The 15,430-nt window shown below is 44.4% G+C and overlaps 1 protein-coding gene across 2 annotated transcripts in view; it reads right to left on the reverse strand.

Moving 5' to 3' along the window:
• The window catches only part of ELP1 (elongator acetyltransferase complex subunit 1), a 37,143-nt gene that overhangs the window by 19,427 nt on the left and 2,286 nt on the right, over window positions 1–15,430 (reverse strand). The window contains exons 3-21 of one of the 2 annotated variants that reach the window (XM_074812271.1): window positions 14,179–14,260; window positions 12,151–12,231; window positions 11,721–11,806; window positions 10,384–10,483; window positions 9,414–9,504; window positions 8,827–8,950; window positions 8,064–8,154; window positions 7,382–7,612; window positions 6,911–7,081; window positions 6,155–6,254; window positions 5,313–5,495; window positions 4,441–4,547; window positions 3,897–4,000; window positions 3,033–3,086; window positions 2,826–2,931; window positions 2,052–2,167; window positions 1,236–1,309; window positions 544–622; window positions 219–298 (exon numbers count right to left, since the gene is read on the reverse strand). In XM_074812271.1, coding sequence (XP_074668372.1) covers window positions 219–298; window positions 544–622; window positions 1,236–1,309; window positions 2,052–2,167; window positions 2,826–2,931; window positions 3,033–3,086; window positions 3,897–4,000; window positions 4,441–4,547; window positions 5,313–5,495; window positions 6,155–6,254; window positions 6,911–7,081; window positions 7,382–7,612; window positions 8,064–8,154; window positions 8,827–8,950; window positions 9,414–9,504; window positions 10,384–10,483; window positions 11,721–11,806; window positions 12,151–12,231; window positions 14,179–14,260 — 2,060 coding nt within the window. Of the gene's footprint in view, window positions 1–218; window positions 299–543; window positions 623–1,235; window positions 1,310–2,051; window positions 2,168–2,825; window positions 2,932–3,032; window positions 3,087–3,896; window positions 4,001–4,440; window positions 4,548–5,312; window positions 5,496–6,154; window positions 6,255–6,910; window positions 7,082–7,381; window positions 7,613–8,063; window positions 8,155–8,826; window positions 8,951–9,413; window positions 9,505–10,383; window positions 10,484–11,720; window positions 11,807–12,150; window positions 12,232–14,178; window positions 14,261–15,430 lie in introns of those variants that run through there. The other variant, XM_074812272.1, reaches the window with a different exon arrangement.

The raw sequence follows: 15,430 nt of genomic DNA on the forward strand, positions 1-15,430 counted from the left end.
TTGCTGGAAAAATCTAATGGGTGCCTGCAATCTGGAATTCCCAACAAGACACACTTGACTGTCCCTGAAACTACTGAGCTTACTCGAGTCTTTATGACCCAACATGTCAGATTTCTGACTGATTCTTTGCACCCATCCTGAAGAGCTGCAAATATTTTGGCAAAATAACATATCACCACTGATTCAATGCATGCTTCCATTTGCAGAATTATACTCACTTCAGCTCTGTGAAAAACAAGTTGATAGAGCTCACAGAATCTATTTGCCTGATAAAGGTTTCTGCATTTTCCAGAAATAGCTGAAATGAACAAGAGTATTACTACTGTTATTCTGAACAAATACATTAAGAACAAATTCAAAGACCTTCTCCGAATGCATAAAATGAAGGAAATGCTAAATCTGACCTGCCTGCATGAGGATGCAGCAGTGCAGAGCAGCCACCTCTGCTGACAGCACCACCTATGCTTTTGTGCCCACTGTTCAATGTCAATGGATTCCAGGCCAGATGGACATGGAAACCACAACAGAACTGGGCATACTTGCCTTGGGATTGTGGTCATAGAGAAGATTGAGGTTGATTCGCAGCTTCCTCATACACTGAAATGCTTCCCTGAACATAAGCCTGGAGGAATGAGTCAAGTGGGATAGTTTACATAGTGGATAGGTGCAATATCTGCAAATAAAGGCAACTGACTAGAGGTAAGCACAGATCCCCTGGGAAAGGAATAGCCTAAGCGATAAGCCATGTGGATTGCCTTCCAGAAAAAATGTGCAAGGTCAGTCCTGTTCATTGCCAGCCTCTGCAGTGGAGCAGACCAGCACACCAGGTTGAAGAAGCAATACAGGCCTTGCATTACTTTTTTCCTCTCTTAGAGAACTACATTTTAATCTAATGGACCAACTTCTGTTTCAGAAAACTTCAATGTAAATCAATTAACAAATAAAACGTGAAAAACAGCAAGCTTCATCATGAAGTGATTGAGATGTCTGGAGAATGGAGCAGACGAAGATTTCTCCCACCCACACAATCTCAGCACACCTTCAGTGAGAGACACCTGGGACTGCTGAAAGCTGGACTTCTAGCTGGTAGCCCCAGAAAGTTTCATTCCCACTAATGAAGTCAATTCCTCTGAGTTTAGCCTCCCTCCCTTCTCCAGCACAACAAAACCAGGCCAGCCAGGCTCTAAGAGCTTGGACTGGGGGAGGGAAGACCAGAATACATCAGTGTCATTTACCTGTCTAGCCACTTCCGAATCTGGGCAAGCACCAGAGCTCGGTGGTGAACAGTCTCCAGATTTCCTCTCGGCATCTATAACACAAGATCCACACAATTATTTATTTGTAGTTACTCTGCTTACACTGAAGGCAAAGCAAAGACTGGCTAGTTTTCTAGGCCTGTCTGCTACTTGCAGGTGCATGGGCCTGTTTGTTCAAAGGACATGGCATTTCAACAACTGTGGAAAAATGTCTGAAAATTCTCTCAGCTCCGAAACATTCCTTCCTGCTGGACTCCACTCAACCAGGCAAGACCCAGAGGAGCCTGATCAAGCTTTCAAGCTTTCAGGTTGGCCCTGCTTTGAGAAAGATGCTGGGCTACCCACCTCCAGAGATGCCTTTCAAATGACATCTTTCTCCATTCTGTGAACCTCTGTTGGTTCTGAAGAGTGAGCTCAGCACTTCAAACTTAGTGACACAGCTAATGGAGGGCTCCTAGCAAATACAGCAAGTTCTAAGAGGTGAGTCTGAGATTCATCATGAGAGGCCATGATATGTAGCACTAAGCTATCTCAGCCATCATGAATTTGAATAGCCCTTCCCAGTTCTGTACATATCCAGCTGCCTGTGCTGAACCTAACTCCCACAGGCATGCTCAAAATCCCTCTGCATCCAGCCAGGCAGCTGGAGATCTGCGAGGTGCTGTGCTGCAGCAGTAGAGGGCAGGAGCTTTATAGCACTGCACACACTGTTTGCAGGTTGGCCAGCTGCCCACTGAAATGGCAACCCTACACCCACCAATAGCAGACCTCAGCAGACATGGGCAGAGCACTGACCTGCAGCACAACCTTTGTGTCCTGGGGCACAACGGTGATGATACGTGAACCTCGTTCCACCTTGCGCAGGGTCTCACTGTCGGGTGCAGCAGCACTGCTCAGGCCAGCCTGAAGGGCTGAAGACAGCATATTTATCAGCACACATGGCACACCGCAGGACAGTGCCCCAGGCAGGCTGTCCTATGTGGCCCTGCAAGGTCATAACGGATCAAGTCAACAATCCACCACTGATCTTCAATGGTTTCAGATATGAAGAGGACCTCTTAGTGCTAACCACTGCTGTACACAAAGCAGAGAGGTCCTCTACACAACAGGATCACAAAGCTCAGCAGATCAGATGACGAGCACTGAAAGATGTAAAGGACCAATAAGTTGTCATCCTGCCTTCCCCAGCATCCTTGTAACTCTCATAGCCAGATGCGACCAGAAACTCTTTCTACTGGGATCCCTTCTCTCCCACACACCCTCAAACACCCCTTTTTTTTGGACATGGAGGGAGGAAGAGAATGAAGGGCTAAGCTGTTGAAAACAATGAAGAAGGGACAACTACAGGCCAAATCCTGCTTCCTGGGAGGAGCATGTGATATACAAAGTCAGTTCCCTGTGCTCCTTGCTCTCTGATAGATTTCTGAAAGCTCTCTTCCTCAGTCTCTTAAGCAATTGCTCTGAGTAACCCAAATACAGCAGGTTTGGATGTGAAAAATGGGGACATCTTGTGGTTCCAAGACAATGGCCATGAGCTGCCAGCAGCAGGCAGCCAGAGCTGACATTTACCTTTCACTGATATGTTCTTCAAGCAGAAGCACTGACAGGTGTGAGAGTTGGTTGTCACCAACAAAAACTCATTGTATGTTGCAAATGAAGTGATGTTGGAAGCGACCTGTAGAAAAATCATGAAGTTTATTGCTGTATAGAGCAGCACAGGAAAGCTGCCTTTGGCAGAGGAAAAGGGGATATAATAAGGGGCAAAATCTTTGGTACCTCAATATCATTAACAAAAAACCGGTATCGATCTGTGAGGCCCAAGATCATCTCCTGGAAATAAAAAGGATGACAACTATAAGCTATCTGTGTCACAACCTCCAGTCTCTCACAACACTGACTAGCACTGCATTAAGTACCTTACAGTTAGGTACTGAGTACCTCACGTGAATTACTCAGAGAAGCTGGAGTCATACAACCGCTATACCAGGAGGGCTTACTTAAGTGCCTTTAAACAATTCTGGCTGGAAACCCAGCTTGGTCTACTCTGTAACAGAAATGGTACAGTAACAAATAGAAGCAGAAACCATGACAGATAACTTAGTTTTTTATTCAGCAGCATTTGGTCCAAAATACCAGAGGAAAAGCAATAGTACAGAGCAGAGCAAAGCAACTCCATACAGCACTCACCTGGATGCATGCTGAAGGAAAGAAATCCTCAAACTACAGCAAAATAGCTACTCATTCCTTAAACTGTTTAACTATCAAGAACCCATCTAATAGAAAATACCAGTAGTAGGAGATCTGCAGTAACTCAATGCAGTCATATTTGCTAATAGGAAAAGTTCAGATAAAACAGAGCAAAATGGTGTTTTCAACAAGAGCAGGGCAGTGACTGCTAGAGATTTTAAATCTGGAATTTCTTGCTCTTCAATGACATTATTAATTGTATTCATAGAATAAGGAGATGGGGTGTTAACTGCAAATCATCAGAAACACTCTAGAAGACACGTTCTCAGCTCTGCATAGGGCCTTATGAAGAATGCTGGTAAGAAGTATCATTGGGCCCTGGGCAGAGGATCACGGTGCACATTTGACACAGAACAACTGGGTGCTGAATTTAATCTGCTCAGTCTTACTTACTTCACCACTGATCCTTGTAATAGAAGTCTGCACACAAGGGTAGGGGAACTGAACAGCAGAGCCATTGCTAGTCTGCCAGGGCTCAAGGACTGGAGCAGAAGCCTCTGAAAAGCAAAGAAGATCAAACTGTATTCCATCCGATCAAAGATTCAGACATTATAACCACATGCATCTCAAGAAAACTAGAGCTGGGAATAAGCTACATCATTTGACAGAGGGGAGGAATGCTGACACAAAAGTCCAGGACACAGCAGACAAAAGGTGTTAACTTCTAGGGGCTCAGCAGCACCTTTATTTCACTGTAGGAAAGAGAGAAGTGCCAAGGATGTGGCAGTCAGTCAGCACTTCAGAAATCACTAAACTAGTCATCTGCTTTTCAAATCACTAATTTTGGCCCATTTCTGGGAGCAGAGGAAGCATGAAAGGCAGGACCAACTACTAGCAAGTCACCCATCTGCCTGAAGTCAAATCATCTCATTAAACCTTTTGAGAAATCTCTAATAACTACACCTCAGATCAGGCACTTTAATAGGGCCCAGCTTACCCCAGTCATATTTCAGGATCTGTCCATCAGCCAGCTGCACAGCTACAGTTCTGGTCACTGGGCTGCAGCACAGGCTGATCACTTCTCCATCTACAGGCACAGACAACCTGGATCAAGACACAGAAGACAGAACATCAAAACACAGAACATCAATCACAGGAGACACATTTAACAGCTAGACCCTGCATTTCTTGTGGTCACATGGAAGAATGCACATCTACAGCATGGACAGACACCTTGTTCATGTAAGGATCTTTTCCAGTCTTTTCACACCTCTGTCAGCTGACATTGGCACCAAAGGTAGTCACTGCATACTTAGAGCACTCTGCAAAGCCCACACTTCTTTTGTTCTGATCTACAGTTCATATGCAAATCAGCCTCTCTTTGCTGTGTTGAGTGCTGCAGAAAGCAACTCTCAGGATCCCTTTGGGAAGGAGATTTCTATACGCCAGGTGGCTTCCTTTTGTGATCTGGTTTTAGTCAATCCCACAAAGTCCAGCAGGTGAGGAGGAGGTGACCAGTAACAAGTGCTACCAGTCCCCTTCTGGACCTTGATAATGGTGGGCAAAGGGTAAAATGGAGGAATTCAGTCCCCCCGAGGCCCTGCAATTCAGACAAAGAAACAGAGCTATCCTGAACTGACAGAGGCATGCTAGCATATGCCCTCTTGCCAGGCTGGGCGTAGGCATCAGGACTACAGGCAAGTGCTGACCAGCAGGCAGCTTCATGAGCTGTTTGGTTTTCCTGAAGGAAGAGAGTCAAATTCCCCAACCCACAGGCTCGAGGCTGCATGTCTACTGAGACTTAGTTCCTTCTAGGCACTGTACAGAGGTGCTCTCAGACTTCACCCACAACTGACAGGTCTCTAGTACCGTAAATTCAGGTGCTCTTCTTCAGCTCCAGCCACATGAGGCACTGCAGTCAGATGGTGAAGGACAGATTGAGCAGCATGCTGACCCTGACCAACCACCAGGAAGCTGTCATCTGGCAGCCAGGTGAGAAATCGGAGCCCCAGAGGATTCATCACTTCATTGCTGTCACTGCCCACATCAACTCTGTCACAAAACAAGAGAGATTGGGAAGCAAACAGAACCTGATTTCCGTAGGCCACCTCACTGCAGAGGTGAAAGTCTTCCCAGGCACAGCCTGGCTTTTCAGATGCACAAACACACAGTCACCCAAAGCATGAATCCTGCCACAGGCTAGGCTGGAGATGAAGTATGAGACCCAGAGAACCCCATTTGTTTTCCCTAGGTTGTACTGCTCCCATGCCAACTGTGTATAGGAACAAATGTAGAGCAGGGTGTTTTTTTTAACCTTGTCATTGTCCCTGCCATGCTAGCAGCTCTGTTGCTCAGAGTGCCACGATGACGGGCCTGGGCACTGCACAGCTGTTCCTCTGGGAGCAGGAGCATAAAGTGCAGCACCACAATGCCAAGAGTACCAGGCACAGGAAAGTCTGTCTCAGCGCTGTCACTGACAGTCTCTGTTCCCACTGGATCAAGACTACAGTCATGGACACTTCTCATGATAAACTTCCCACTGTGTTGCTCAATCCTTAGCACTAGTTGCAGCCACAGTGTCAGCACAATGAAACCATGTTACCTGAAAAACTTCAAACTCTTGAGACAAGTGGTCAGAGCTGTGACCTCTAAAACATCCAGCCAGGCACTACCCTTTTCTCCCCACTACAGCTGTATTAGTTCTAGATTACCTGTAGGTTTTATCCAGGTATGGTGTTTCCACAGCTGCTTTAAATCCATTTCCACCCACAGCTCCAAACCTGACAGTGGGGTCATTCATTGTACTCTGTCCTAGCAAACACAGAACAAAGCAGAGTTTAGAGATCCTGCCAACAGAGTCCCTTCCATCTTCACTCTTAGCAAAAAGTACATGCTACAGGAAACAATTATAAAAGTCAGAAAATACCATCCGTACACGTACAGTCAACATCCAATCCTCATTAACATTTACCCTGAGAAACAGTTACTTCATAATGTCACAGTACAAAACTCAAGAGACAGCAGCAAGTGTCTTGTCTCACAGCACACCAAATATTACACTGTATATGTCACTGCTTTGGGAAGTGCTGGGTGCCTCAGATAGACCCCAGATAGCTATTCCCAGACACTTCGGTGACAATTAGCAACATGCCATCAGAACAGATTACACAAGATACTATTTGCTGCACTCTATTCAAGCCGAAGCTAAGCAGAAGGATATTACCAGCACAAGCACGTAGCCAAGTGCTGAACACTGCCTTCTCACAAAGTCAACGCACCACCAAAATGCTCCCATGCCACTCAAACTACTGGAGATGAGAGAACTGAGCCTGAACACACAGTTGAACCAGACAGATCTTGCTCCTGACTACTAAAGGCTCAAGTGACCATCATCCTATTAATCGCCCAGGGTACTGCTCTCAGGGACAGAGGGTTTCCTTTAACAAGACAGTACAACATGCTCTCACCATATCTGTACACAGAAATCTTGTTACAAGCATCCAGGACAGCCATGTCTCCACTATGTTTGGGATCTGTGTGAAATGCAACCTGATTGACTGCCTGCTGGAGCTGGAGCTCATAGGTACACATGGGTGGAGGCACCACAGCATGCTGGAATGCTGTGACAAGCACTTTATCTGTGGAAGAAAAGAAAAAAAAAACCAAGCTGTAACCCAATCCAAATGTTAGTGAAGCTCTTGTTAGTTGTTTACTGAAAACAGGAACAATGTTACAGGGAAAATACAGTTGCTGTGCCCTTAGCAGTAAACTCCATTGAACTACCTCTGAAGCTTCCATCAGTTACATGGTCCCTCTCACTAACAGCTTTGTAGAAACAGCAGCTAACAGAAGAACTACCATAATCCCATCCAGCCTGCATCCAAAAGGCTATGCCACCTCTTCTGACCCTGGAGCTGCAAAGCAGTCCCCCTGCTTACCTCCATCTATGACAGCCACATTTGACATATGCTGGCTATTCTCACCCATCCCATGGTCTGTGGTCCAGTGCCAGTCATAGGAGAGGTAATGCCAACCCTGGCAGAGTACATACAGTCTATACGGGTTCTCTCGGTCCCACAGCAGCGACACCAACTGATTTTCCTCCAAGCTACCAAAATGTAGACTTTGCTTCAGGTACCAGTGATAGTTCCCTGTGGTCCACAGCTGAACTATAGAAAAACAAATGGTTACTACAGACTACTGCTTCAGACCCATCTCAAGTCCTCCCCATCACCACTGCTCTTCTAGGGGTGTGTTAAGTGTAATGAAAATAATAGTTCTAGCCTTCAGGCCATGGGCTGTGTCATACAACACCCAGCACAAGAAAACAACAGACTGTGCAAAAGAGTCAATACTAGAAGTCTCTGAGCTCCTCTTGTGAGAAGGCACCCAAGTTTTACAAAGGGCTCACGCCTTTAGCATTCCATTAATACCACTTCCAGTTACAGCAGCTTGGAAGATGCTTTGAACTCAGGCTGAACTTCCAGTTCTTCCTGACATGCATAGGAGTCTCAAAGCTGTAGGTAAGCCTTCACAGTGTCTCCTAACTTGCAGAGGAATACCCACTGCGAACCACATTTGCAGGCAAGTGTAAGAGCCAGTCTCACATAGTGCTCTTACCATAACTGTTTATGTTGGAGTTTTCCACCTTCAGGTCTTCCAGCCATATAGCCAGGATCGTAGAATCTGCATTCCAAAGCAGTTCATTAACCTGCAGAAACAAACACGGCTCTTACTTATACTGTTTTTTCTGCATAGGGTGGGTATGCTCCCAACTGGTTTGCAACACCATGAGTTGCTCCTTATTTTCAACAACATAAGGTGCATGGGTTAATACGCTAATACAGCCCTTGTGTGTTGCAAAGCTCCTGACAGCTGGATCAAAGCATCATGAAGCAGAACCTACCACAGAGGTTCCACACAGCTAAAGAGGCAGTACAGCCACAAACATAACACCAGTGTTCTCTTTGCATTCCTTGGCACTGAGGAAGCATCTGCCTCTCAGCATCCAAAGGCAGGAGTTGAAGTAACACCCTAGCAGTAGCTTCTCGCTTCTCTTATTTGGGGTAACGTATTTCACTGCACAGCTCTTGCAACAGCTGATATCCTGAACAGCATTTTTGAAGCATTTGCCTGGTAGAAAGTATACAAGGGCCAAAGGCACTCCAGATCTACAATCCCCCTGTACTTTTCCCTGTACTACAGGCCTGCAGAGGGCATTGCATCTTCTCCACAGACTTCTTCATTGCTGTCTTTTCAGGTCACTTTCTCCATTAGGACCAGCACTAAGTGTTAAGTTAAAAACTTCCTCCTAGAATCTCAAAAAAATCTAGTACTCCTCTCCATTACACTCTAATCAAAGAAGCCCAGACACAGCACTTACTTTGACCTGCCCCTTCTGGAATGGGAGGGTGAACTCTCCATGAAGAAGTCCGTTCTTCTCCAAGAAAATCACATCATGTCTGTTGGGCTTTTCTTGTGTGGATGCTATAAGGCTTCCAGAGGGCCTTAAAAAAGAGCCAAATGAAAAGTGGTTGCTCACATAATCACTGTCATTTTGAACACCAATCATCTTGCATTTTCTTCAGAGACACGAATAAAAGGGCAGCAGAGGACGTGCTTTCATCAGTACTGTTCAGACAAAGTCATAGGTCCAGCACAGACATTTTCCAGGACTCATGATATCCTCAGGTGTGCAAGTATATGTCAGTACTGGCAAGGGGACCTATTTACACAGTTGAGTCAAAAAACACTTGACACTGAGACTGTGCTATCCCTTATTCCCACATGTAATACAAGTATTAGGCTTTTCAGGGTTTAAAGGGCTACTCTTCCTCATGCTGGATCAGAAGTTAAGTTTTCTTTAACTTTTGGGAAAAACAAACACACACAGGCAAAATGAAATTGATGCTGATCAAAGGGAATAAAGCAACACACTGCTGCCAGCAGGCAGACTGCTTTGCTACTCACTTCCAGGACAGTGCTTGTTCTAATCTTGAGATAGGCTCACTTGTTGACTGCAGCACAAGCTCTCTGTTCCATACTCGGACCTTCCGAGCACCTACAGATTGAGAGAGCAGTAAGACAAAGGTGTAAGAACGCACTGGGAAGACTTTCCTAATTTTGTGAGGGCAGGAGAGAAAATTTTGATGCACATGAATAAAAAGGAGATTTCTCTTGTATACCTTAAGGGGTAAGAACTTATTCTGTCTTGGGCAGTTCCCTCATAGTAACTGAGTGATTCTAAAGGAACTGAGTAGGAATTTCAGTCTGATGTAGCTCAGCCATAGCCATTTCCCTCTCCAATTTTCACCACAGCAATGTTAGAATCTTCCTATAAATGCAAGATCCTTCCTAATCTGAAGTACTGAAGGTAAAAACTAGTGGAAGAGCAATGCAGTTTGGTGCAGATCAGTATGTTGACCAATATATTTAAACGGCTCGTAATATTTATTATGGAAGACATCAATTACAGTCTTAAAAGAAATGTACGTGCTTGTCACCTCTTTGGTTTTAGGGCAAAACTTAGGGAAAAGTATTACCACTATTTAAACAAACTGGTAGGACGAGGGACAGTGGGTACGGCAACCCAAACACATTCATCCATTTGTCACTGGAAGCCCATCAGAAATCACTTAGAGTGTAAGCAGTGATTTGGTACCGGTGAAATAAGCAGTTCAGGTAGTAACTACTCAGTAGTAACCTCTCCTGGCTTCTCACTGGACTGAAAACCAAACTGCAAAGAAACTGTTCAGAAGATTGTGTCTATAAAATGTCTCTGAGAACAGTAAAATAGAGAAAAGAGCAATTAACTAGCTCAACTCACCCTTGCTTTAAGTGGCCAAGAGACCATAAACACTAGTCAGTTCCTGCCTTGCCTAGCTTCTGCTTAAGAAGCCTCTTACACATGTCGGTATTTCAAAGAAGTTTGGTTCCATACCTGTCTCTGGACAGACAGCACTCACTGCAACAAACTGCCCATCTCCTCTCCATGTCACCCGAGGCCTGCCATCATCCCAGGCTGAAGTAGGTGACGCTTCCTGAAGTCATACAAAAGAAAGTTGCAACAAAGCTTGGGAAGGCAACTTCTGTCTTTCTCTAAAGAGACTGCATTGCTAAGACAGCTCTTTCAAGACCCTTGACATGAAATCAATTCATTAAAAAAATCTTAAGGCTGTACAGTTAAAAATTCATTACTTGGAATGTTATTTTAGGAAATACTATAATTAAAACTGTCTGAAAATTCAATCTGCTCCTCCTGCAAGTGCATATGACTGTCTATCCACATGATCACATGCTATTCTTCCCTTCCACCAGGGTCTGTGCTTACAGGCCAGCTATGCATAAGCTGGACACACAAGGGTGAATCACGGTTTGTTCATGTCTGACGCCTGGAGGCACAACCCCTTAGAAGGAGAAATGCCACCCAGGCAGTCTGTACAGCAGACAGAAGCTGGGATGAGAAGTAGTTTTCTTCGAGGCAAACAGGTTCTTTGCAGAACAACACAAGAAAAAAAAAAACAGAATACACAAGAGGCAGCTGTTCAGAGGTTTAACATCATCAAACTGGGCATATTTTCCCAGATACAGACAAGCCTTGTCCTGTCCCTCCTAATAGTAAAGCTGGAACAGGTCACATTTAACGTCTCTGCACCCTAGCCTGAGAGGTTTCAGCAGGACAGTTTGAAGTTTGAAACTTAAACACATGAAGAAAAATCCAGCAGTGGAATGTTTTTAGCTACCTTTCACCACATAAAAAGTAGAGAAAACAAGATCCAAACAAGGAAGTGTCAAAGGAGCTAAGAGCTAAAATGTGCAGGAACTTGGAGCTGCCTCACATGACTGGCGATGATCAGTAGCCCAAATCCTTCTACTCTTGCCCTCTGGGAGCTCAAACTACTGTTATTTCTGCTCCTCTCAGCCAAACTGCATGCTATTTCTCTTGGTCATATGAACACTTTAGTATATAGCACACATTCAACAAAACCTGTCATGTTCATTTAAGGGTGGCTTTACTTCTGCAAGCACTAGTGCTTGCAAACCTTCTTGCTTTGAGTTCTGCACAAACAGTCCTAAGTACTCCCAGCTGCTGTCTTGAATTAGGAAGAGGATAAAAATGCTGGATTCCATGTAACAACAGAAACAAACAGAAGCAGCCAACAAGACAGCTACCAGAAAGGTGGTGGCAAACTGGCACCGCAGGAATAACAGAAACTCTCTTTATACATGTTTTCCCAAAGACAGCATGGGCCTAATATAAGAGAACTAGTATAATACCGTCTGTTTGCGATGCGCTGCCTGTTTTCCCTCTGATCCATGGAACTGTGTCTCCTTTTTACCCCAGCCAAGAGCAACAAACTTTCCTGAAGAAGAAAGAAACATTGTAGTGGAAGATGTACAGCACTACTCTGCACAGTGTGGTAAACACAACCACAGCTTCAAGCCACCCTCACCTTCCATACAAGTTTAATTCTAAAAACCTGCAGGACATTTACATAGCCCAGAAAGTCCTCTAATACAGGGAACTTACTTGAATTTATGCTGACAAGTAAAATACTGGCATTCCCCTTCAGCTGCCCAGCAGCATTACAGTCTAAAGTATGTCCTGGGGCCCAGAAAGTGCTCAGCTCCATTTCTTTACTTTCTACATGCTTAAAACACACCAGTGACATCAGTTTGAACAATTTCATTTCAGTGCACCTCTCACCTTCCCCAAACTCCTCTTGGTGGATTTGCTTCTCCGTAATTGGTTCAAAATCCCTTGTCATCATGATGAGTGTTTGCTGACCTGCAGCGTAGACATTAAATACACTATTGGTGATGGTATCTCCAGCAAATAAAATCTCAGTGTTCTCCTGTGTTGTCCTATTGTTTTGCCATGGACTTAAACATAGAAATATTCCTAATGGTAATGATACTAAAGAGAACACATCCTTCACAGCAGAAAATCTCAAACTGGAACAGAACACTTTCAAGTCTTTTTCTTCAAAAACATGCTTCCTGGCCTAACCTTAAAAAGTTCTTTCCACCTTCAAAGTAAGTACCTGGCACTCTTAAAACATTTTCTCTTGAGATATGAAGGACAAGAAGATGACTGGGAGCAGTGAGCATGAATTTACGAAGGGGAAATCATGCCTGACTGTCCTGATAGCCTTCTACAATGAGATGACTAACTTGTGGATATGGGAGACCAGTGGATGTCATTTATCTTGATTCTAATAAGGCTTCTGACACTGTCTCCCATAACATCATCATGGACAAACTCATGAAGGATTGGAGAGATAAAAGGACAGTGAAGTGGACAGAAAACCAGCTGACTGCCAAGCTCAAAAGTTTGCTATCAGTTGCAAAAAGCCCATCTTGAGGTCAGTCACCAGTGGCATGTCCCTGGACACTAGGGCCAATGTTTAACATCTTCATTAACGTCCTAGAGGATGAAACCTTCCAGGGGTGGATGACACAAAACTGGGAGGAGTAGCAAGTACACCAGAAGGTTGTGCTGCTACCCACAGGGATCTTGTCATGTAGGTGAGATGGGCTGTCAAGAACCTCATAAAGCTCAACAAGGGAAAAAGCCACACCCTGCACCTGGAAAGCAATAATCAGGCACTAGGACAGACTGGAAGCCAAGCAGCTGGATAGCTGCTTGGCAAAAAAATGACCTGTCTTTCCTGGGGGACATCAAGGTGAACATGAGCTAGCAGTATGACCCTGCTGCATAGGTGGCCAATAGCATCCTGGGCTGCTTTAGGGGTGTTGCCAGCAGGTTGAGGAAGGTAATCCTTCTTTACTCAGTGCTGGTGGCACACGTGGAAAGCTTGCTCCAGTTTTGAGCTCCCCAGTACAAGACAGACAAGGACATACTAGAATGAGTCCAGCAAAGGGTCACACAGATGATTAATGAGTTGGAGAATATGTCACATGAGGGGAGGCTGAGAGAAGTCAGACTGCTCTGGAGAGAAGGTTCAGGGCAAATCTCATCAGTGTGTATAAATAGCTTATGTGGGAGGTGGGGTACAGTAAAGAAGAGAGACACAGACTGTTAATGGTGCCAAGTGATAGCACAAGAGGCAATGGGAACAAACTAAAATACAGCAGTTCCATTAAAACATGAGAAAACAATTTTTTACTGTGAGGGTGGTCACAGTCAGGAACAGGGTGCCCACAGAGGTTGTGGGGTCTCCATCCTTGGAGATATCCAAAACCTGACTGGGCACAGTTCCCAGCAACTTGCTCCAGGTAACCTGCTTTGAGCAAGGGGATTGGAATAGGTGATCTCCAGAGCTCCTTTTCAACATCAAGCATTTTGTGATTCTGTTTTGCTTGAGGCTAACTTGATTTTCAGGTGAGACACATCCATAGCTAAGTTCAGCTTGCGACACATATATTTCCTACCGGAGGACAAAAAGCTGTTTTTGTAACTAAGAAATCAAATGGGGATATAAAGCAGGAGTCTATGTTTTAGAGGCAAGACCAAATATAATTCCTTGGAAGATGTGAAAGACTTGACTTTTCTATAAAACTCAGCTTGGATCACCAAAGCACCTCATGGATCACGAAATGAAATCTCATATATAGGATCGGCTGGGGGTTTTTTCCCCCCTCTTTAAATCTTAGTCCCAATTTCATAACTTTGTATTTTGCTTCTCCTATCTTAAATTTAACTGCGTTTTTTATTTTGGCCATAGTGAGTTTCACTCCTAAAGGCAGAAAGCTTACAGGCTGTTGTTGATACCTGTTGCAAGCAAAACAAGCTCTTGGTCAGGACTCCAGCTCATGGTACTCAGACCGCTCTCCACACTTCCAACACATTCTACCTGCAAGACCGAAATAAGATCACAGAATTGCAGGAACACCAGTGCAGCACCATCCCAGCACCAAAGCAATCAGTCACCAAGGCAGGGAAATCCTCTCCCACTTAAAAAAGCCACAAGTCTTATTTTACCCTTTGTGTTAAATGAAACAAAATAAACATTTCTAACCAAAGATGGTTTGAGAATGTTTATGCATGAGAGCTCTGATAATCTAGAGATTAGAATTTTCTACCATACACAGTTTTAATACGAGCTTTATTCTGCAACTCTCAGTCTTATATGAGCATGTATACTGTTAATACTAATATTGTTTGATCGGGTGTGTGGCTACATTCATAAACACACTGAAGTCACAAAACACACACATAATGGCTCTTACCTAAAGCACTCCAACATGCAGTTAAGGGACACTATATCCATTACAACTCTGATCAGATTGTGCATGCTGAACTTGACAAGTGTATATAGCTGCACTAACTTCAAAATTTAGGAAAAACTGAGCCAGTTTTACTGTGCCATCACAAGTATATCACCAATAGCAGTGGGCAGAGAACTTCCGCCATGCACTGTTATCCTGATTCGCAAAAGGCATGGATCTGGGCAACTGTGATAAACAGCAAGATGATACCATTTAAGGAATTAAACTTGGGTGTCACCATCTTTTCAGGTAAACAAAGTGGGACTGGGCACCGGTGGGCAAAGTAACCATCACCCACATGCAAGAGGTCTCAGAAAAAGCAGAGTAACCTTCAAGACTTCTTGGTGCCCAGACTGACACAACTTTAACACTGAGAAAGTAAGCCAAAAAGCCTTGAGAGTTAAACCTCAACTCCTACCCACATATCAGTGCAAGAAAAGACTCATGTATCACATCTTCTGCTTATCTCTACTTCCTTATGACATGTTTTAACTTGCAATATGAGACACATTTCTGAGATACAGTTGATAGTATATTGAAGTGGTATCTGCAAATCAAACCCAAACAGGAACCAAAACAGGTGAGCTGCAAATAACCACAATCTTGACAGCTAACACAGACAGACCACTGTCATCTCATGCCTACCTACACCTGCACTGTTGGGCTGGTATTGTGGGAGCTGATGCAGATTTCAGAGGGTGCTGCTGTGGTGTTTAAGTGTCTTGCTGAAGTTTGTACAAATCTGAGGAAGGAAC

This window comes from Strix aluco, chromosome Z, assembly GCF_031877795.1.
Source record: "Strix aluco isolate bStrAlu1 chromosome Z, bStrAlu1.hap1, whole genome shotgun sequence".
Lineage (NCBI taxonomy): Eukaryota > Metazoa > Chordata > Aves > Strigiformes > Strigidae > Strix > Strix aluco.